This window comes from Dichotomopilus funicola, assembly GCF_033296635.1.
Source record: "Dichotomopilus funicola strain CBS 141.50 unplaced genomic scaffold C8A04scaffold_19, whole genome shotgun sequence".
NCBI lineage: Eukaryota > Fungi > Ascomycota > Sordariomycetes > Sordariales > Chaetomiaceae > Dichotomopilus > Dichotomopilus funicola.
In genome coordinates, this window is record NW_026944040.1 from 416,613 (window position 1) to 423,647 (window position 7,035).

Here is a 7,035-nt window from a genome sequence, read left to right on the forward strand (position 1 = left end):
TCACAAATTGAAATGGGAGTAACCCAGCTCTTGTTGTGTGGGGCATACAGGACCTTTTTGACCAGGCCCACTATCACGTTATCAGCAATTTGTCTCGATTCTCGATGCCCAGAATGGAAGTCATTTTCTGCATTGCTAGAAGTGTGAACGCCGTTACTAAGACCACCGGCAGCGTCACGCAGGCGAAGCGGTCTTCATTCTGTCTGCTACGTCGTCATCAAAACTTCGAAACTTCGACTCGGGAAATTCCTTTTTTGTTCAGTCCTCCCTCCTACATTTGGAACAACCGGCCCGCATGAGGACCCGAGACGTTCCGCATCTTTTCAAGCGTTTTCAGCAGAACGAATATTGATGCTGATATTCCCCTCAAACCCCTGTATCCCTTGGGGGCATAGGAGTTCCAGGAGGGACTTTTACACAGCTGGCGGACTGGCTGTAGTTATTCCGAGTCGCGGACTAACTCCCGTCCTCCCCTCGGTCTAGAGGTATCAACTCATGGTTGTTGGGTCGGTGGTGCGGCATCCCGCTCCTGACCTCTCACCGGTCTGAAGCACACCATCAACAAGAAAACAGAATGACCCGAGCCCCGCCTTTGATGCTTTGTCACTACAACAGCGGGGGGCCGTTATTTTTCTTCTTCTTGGACCCTCTTTCCGTTGAGCATGGGGCTGCCCCGAGCACACTGTACATACATCCCATCATTCACCTCCTATTCCCAAGTTATAGAGTAAAAATTCACAGCCCTCTTTCCCAGAGCGGTTCTGTTTTTTCTTCCAACGGCCGTTCTGGAACCCAAGCACAGACGGGAACGCCCAGCAAGGCATTCCCAAGGGTTCGGAGGGGACGTGGCCCAGTTCCATGCAGGGCTTGGAAACACGTTGAGTCGAAACAATTATGGGGGGCTGTCGGGAATCCAACCATACATTACTTTGTACGAAGTAGGTAGGGTTGCATTGTGGGTTAGTGTCCGGATGAACTGCATCTCCCATCACAGGGCCGCATCCTTCGAGGGTTGCGACGGCCGAACCGGTGAGGCTCCTCCCCATTTGACTGCATAAACCCCGAACCGACTCTTTCCATGCGCACCCGGCAAAGGGGGGAAGAGAGCGGGGAGTTGGGGAAATGGATAAGAAAAGCAAAAAAAAAGAAAAAAAGGAGGAAAATATGGGGGAGAAGAGACTAAGAAAGGAAAATGGCCTGAACAGACAGGAATGGCTGGAGGCCGCTGCTATCGGGGCAAGAGAAAAAAAGGCTTTCCTTGAGGCACCAGTACCCGAAGCTCTTCGATCGCGTCACCGAGCTGTGTGCGGTCTCGACAGCTCAAGCCCTCCATCTCCGCTCCAGACTTCGAACAGGACGATGCTCGGCGCGAAAGAATTCTCCAGTTTGATGTGATACGTGCCATCTGTGGAGGAACACTGTGGAGAGCCCCACCCATCCAAACTTCACCATTCCTGGGTGCAGATGCCCATCCGTCTTTGGTTTAGCGCAGTTGCGAGTCCACCCACCCTTGCCAAAGCCTGGGCTCGATCTCTGGGGCGTTTCCGAGACACGACTGGCCAGTGCTGCGCCAGTTCCTGAAATCTCGTGCATTCAGTCGCAGGGGAAACTCGCCATGGCACGGCAGTGACGGACTGACGGTTGGGGCATTTCACCACCTCCCGCGGGAAAAGTGGGAGCAGGCGCGTTTCACCGCCCAAGTTCCTCCCACGGGCAGCAGGAATGACAAGGCTCCATCCATGCGCGTCTTTTCCGTTTTCCGGACGTCGTTTCTGCGCTTGCTCACTGGGCCTGGTCGTGGTGGGTACGTGTTCGCAGGCCGGCGCAAACAGCTGCAAAGCCCGTTCCGCGGTGAAATGAATTCCCCGTCATCTTTTCGACCTGATTTACTAGGACGTCCCATTCCTTTTTCCCACTTAGCAAGCTGGGGTGCAACCCTTTTCGGTGACTTCGTCACAGCATCAGTGCTGCACCACATGCCCCCATCGCTCCTCCTGCAACCTGCCGCTAGCTCTCGGGATTCTTCTTTGTTCCGGCTTCTTTCAACAAGAGAATCGACCTTATCGTCGTTCGCTAGAGTCTCGCTGTTGAGTGGGCCTTAATTAAGTTTGCAGGCGGGAGACCCAGCGCGGTCCAACCACTGCACCGTTCTCTTCGTCTTAGCGTCAAACCGGTACTGTAAGATGCGTAATATGCCTAGGGAAGCTCCCCATTGACTGGAACGACCCAGGAGTTCCCTCGCTTGCCAATTCTCAGGTCCCGCCCGCTGTGACAGCTCTCCCTGCAGGTTGCGCGCAGAGCTTCTATCACCCCCCCTCCTCCTCATCAACCCACACCAAATCTTTCTCCAACCCCCAAATTTTTTTCCCTCCCAGTCATCTTCCTCCTTTACGCTACTGTAATCTGTACCTGCGCCGCGCTCCTCCCCCCGTTGTCTTATTGCGCCTACACCCGCGCCCCTCCACGTTGTCTTTTTTTTTTTTTTTTTTTTCCCGCCTGCTTTAGCTTGGAGTCCCACGTCCGAATCGGAAACCGTCCGTCTCCATCAAACCAAAAGCCGCGCCCTCATTCTTCCTTCTCGGCCTCCGAGTAGCTACTCCACTGCGTGTCGCGCATCGCAGCGCAACGCGTTCCCACTCATTACTGTTCTCCGATCAGCGCGATCGCCAATACTTACAACAAATCCAACGGGTTTTTCCTGCGTTGCGCAACGCTGCATGCATCGCAAGGCATGAACGGGGATCACAACCCACCCAGTACAGCTTCTGGCCCATCCGCCCACGGCTCTTTCGCCTCGCTCGCATCGAACCGCACGAGTCCGTTCCCAGCGACCACCATGGCTGTCCCAGCCTTCATCCCGCCTGCGCCGGCGTTTCGTCCGACCGCGACTACTCAACCCGGCTATGCGCCGTCGCATCCAGCGCCCAATTCATTTGATCGCGACTCGAAAAACCCTTTGGGCACACCCCTGTCGGCCACGCCACCAACACTCTCCTCGGCCCTGATCCGGAACCTGCCGCTCAATACGTCCGAAGAGACGTTGCGCCTGATGATGGTTTTTTCCCAGGACCTCGTCGATGCCGAAGTTTTGCCAGTTGAGCAGTCTGCCGACCCTGGCTTTCGATCCGCCCTTCTCAAGTTCAAAAGTCCAGCGGGCGCCCAGGAGGCCAGGAGCATGCTCGACGGCAAGTCGAACATTTCCAACGATGCCGACATGATTGTCGAAATCTTGGGCACCTCGAGCCCCACATCCGGTTTAAGCAACCGATACCCGAACGACTCGATCATGTCGTCGACTGCGCCGAGCGCGACCGTGTCAGCGACTTCCACTGCGCCCTCATCTCGGCATACATCGCGGTTCAACGGGACGTTCCAGTCGATGGAGAAGGCGTCCCCCCCTATGAACATGTACGGGGACCTCGCTTCTCACGACGCAGGCGCGGGCTATCAGAACCTCTTCAGCCCACAGTCGCCCATCGGGAACCACCTTGCCAACGGCACGCAGGTCACCAGCAAGTCGCTCATCGATTCGGCCGAAGACGATGAAACCAAGGAGCTTCTCAAAGACCCCGTCGGCTTTGCTGAGAATGGCTTGCAGCGTCGCCAGACAGCGCCGCAGCTGCCCATCTCGTCGCGCATGGCTAATCTGTCGTTGAACACCAACGCCAACGCCGGTGCGCATACTTCGGTGTCCTTCTACGGTCATACTGCCGTGGGGTCCCTCGCGGGACTGTCCAATACCATGTCACCCACCGCGATGGCGGGTCCCGGAACCAACTATAATTCACAGATCCCGCATCGCATGAACAACTTTCCCCCAGCGAACCCGGCCGATCAAAACCCGCCGTGCAACACGCTGTATGTCGGTAATCTTCCCATCGATACCTCGGAAGAGGAGCTCAAGGCTATGTTCTCGCGCCAGCGCGGATACAAGCGCCTGTGCTTCCGAACCAAGCAGAACGGGCCCATGTGCTTCGTCGAGTTCGAAGATGTCACCTTCGCAACCAAAGCCCTGCACGATTTGTACGGACAACCGCTGCACAACAGCGTCAAGGGCGGCATTCGCCTGAGCTTTTCCAAGAACCCTCTCGGTGTCCGTTCCGGGCAAAACCAGGGACAGAACGGCGCGGGCTCGATGGGCGGCATTAACGGTATGCACTCCGGATCGAACGGCGGGTTCACGACAGCCAGCGGACCCCCACCGGGACTCAGCGCTCCTCCTGGCCTCGGCGCCAGCCGCGGCGGATACACCGCGTCGTCTGCCCTTGGCTCCGGCGCGGGTAACCCGTACTCGTCCCCCACCAGCTCCAACCAACACAACAACCCGTGGGGCGGAATCTACAACGGTAACGGGGCCATGATGGCTGGCGGTGGCACTACATCGTTTCCCCCCTACATGATGGGTCGGTAATCATCTGTTTTCGACGCGACGACGACTGGATCGAAAGTGTTTTTCGCTTTCCACGGCCACGGCGCACATCTGTTTTTCTCGCACGTCGCATTGCTCTGCTATCTTCCCCGGTTTGCACTTCTGATTAAGACCGCTTTCACCTCCTCAACGACGGACGGGCTCAACAGACCGTGACATTCGCATTGCCGCATCGGACCACGCAATCGGCCCCACGGCTTTGCCCAAGGGGCATCACTTCATCGGCTGTGGCATTTATCCGCTTCACCCATCGGCGTATGGTCAGAATTCAGGAGTTTTCTCGGTTTTTCTTGATTTTTATTTTATTTTATTTTATTTATTTTTTGCCTCTTGTTTTTTTGGCACAATGATTCCCCGGGTTATGAGGTTTTGTGTGGGAAACTTTCGGTTTGCATCTTTTGTCGACCGCTCGGCTGAGCGTCATAGGGCACGGCACGCGCGTCAGAGAGTCCTTTTTTTTTTTAGAAAGTCCGCCTCGTGGTCTTTTACAAAATTTTGGGCTTCCATGGCCCTTCCGACGACGACGGCGGCGGCAGGCGACAGGCGGCAGGCGGCTATCATGATGCGGCTATGCATCACAGCATGGGTTTGGCATTTACATAATGATTCCGAGCAAGGGCGCAAGGGGTTGTTGGGATTCGGGCTGGGGGACCTACTGCGGAAGAAAGGGGGGTAAGGGGTTGGTTGGTTGGTTGGTTTGGGGAAAACATTGGTTACGGCGCACGGCGCTGTTTTCGGTTCTGGTATCCATCATCATTATCATCATACCCAAGGTTGCGCATCCACCAGCGGGGCGGGTGTCTTTTTTGGGCGGGCGGCGGCCAGTGGGGATAGGGGAAAAGGGGAAATGTTGGAATTTTTAGCGGGTTTCCAAGCACGCATGGCCATGATCGGAGGGAGCAGGAGAGAAGAGAGGACATCTGATTTCGTGGCGACCGGCCGGGCGAGCGTAACGCAATACACGGGATTACGCTCGCTCCCTCCTGGCCCTGGAGCATTTACGATGACGACGAAACCTCTCGATTGTAATGGTGGTACGATACGAACGACAGGGCCGAAAGATAATATCCCCGGGGAAGAGAGAGTGACGCAACCTAGTGAAAAGAACTCCAGAGCAAGAAAAGAAAAAAGGACAAAAAAAAAAAAAAGACACGGGCGTACAACATCATAAGGGTGGGCGGATTGGGCCTTTCTTTCACATTGGTGGCAATCGGAGCAAAGCACTGGCACATCATCACATCAGAGATACCAACACAAAAGACTTGGGAATCGGAGGGCTGATACAGCAACGGCGCCTTGCAACACACTCATACCATTGGCAAAAAGGGATAGCATTGTGGTTTTTTATTTTCATTTTCTGCTCGAATTGATATTTTCTCTTTTTTCTTTCCCCTCTTGTTCTCTCCCATCTTCATAGCCGGACCGGGTTCGCTTCATCGGGGTTGGTTGGATGGATTCGCATTCAATACGGCCTGCTCCTGTTTTTTGTTTTTTTGTTCTTGTTTTTTTTGCTTTGAATGGAATTTTGGGTTTATTCAATCCCCCAATTTAATTCCACGTCACGCAAATCATGGAGTTTCGTCATGTAACTCGTCGAAGTCTATTCATATATTTTTTTGATTCCCGCTCTCCTCTGAGTTCTTCGCATCGCTCCCTCTCTTCTTGACAGAGGCTAGCATGATAGAATCTGGCATCAAACCCCCTAAGACGACGAGACGTGGAAGCCTTCCTTGTAATCTGAGGTTTTGTCATGTGTGATGTGACGCTCCCAAGTTCGTCCTTACTGTATGCCGTAGAACTGGGCATTGACGTCTCCAAGGCCAAGGTGCCTTTCTCGAGGGGGGGAAAGGAAAGGCGTGTGGTGAAATTCTGTTGCCTCCGAGAGTTGTCAGATATGTTTTTGTAGTTCCTCGTCGAGGTCTATGGTTTGTTCGAGGTAATTCTACCGCTAGGGATAACGCTGGTGACAAAAGGGGTCTTAGAGGAAAAAGAACAAATCCTCTTTCGATTTCACTTTCACTTGTCTTCTCTCCCGTCTCTTTCGTTTTACTTCAAGGGTCAATCAGTCATCAGCACTGTCCTCGTTGCCTTAGCTTCGAGCGAAGGAGATGGGGCCGCAGAGTCTGGGAAGCTCAAGGCTTGGTTGGTGTATCGGAGATTAAAGGGGACGGTTGTACCTCTCCACTACGTTTAGTCCGTCGTCTGTGTCCTCTGCGCCCGGTTAGTATAGAGTATTCATTGTGCTGAGCCGGAAGATAATATTGCGGTTGGTTTGTTCTGTGCCGAAAATACAAAGCGAAAGAGTAAGTGAATAGGCCACCCGCACCTATCAATGCCGCCTCCATATTTACCTTGGAAATCAGAGCCCTCCTGACGACAGCCCCAGTGACCTTGATGATTTCCCACACTTGTGTGGTCAGATTGTTGGACATGACGTCCACGCTGATACTATATGTAGTTCATCACACATACCCTGCTGTTTCCAATATTTCCAAACCTAACAAGCAGTGTTTAGGGTGTGGCCGGTGAAGGAGGCGGGTGAGATTTAGGTACCTCATTCCATAGAATTCGGGAAAAGTAAAGTGGAATCCTCCCGAACTCAAAAA

At 53.8% G+C, this 7,035-nt stretch overlaps 1 protein-coding gene across 1 annotated transcript; it reads left to right on the plus strand.

The window, feature by feature from the left end:
• Positions 1 to 2,731: 2,731 nt before the first annotated feature.
• C8A04DRAFT_11052 (uncharacterized protein) lies at positions 2,732 to 4,411 on the plus strand (the record flags this gene model as incomplete). Its single annotated transcript, XM_062776817.1, has 1 exon — positions 2,732 to 4,411. One exon carries the CDS (start codon positions 2,732 to 2,734, stop codon positions 4,409 to 4,411), a length of 1,680 nt encoding a protein of 559 aa, XP_062638433.1.
• Positions 4,412 to 7,035: the final 2,624 nt, after the last annotated feature.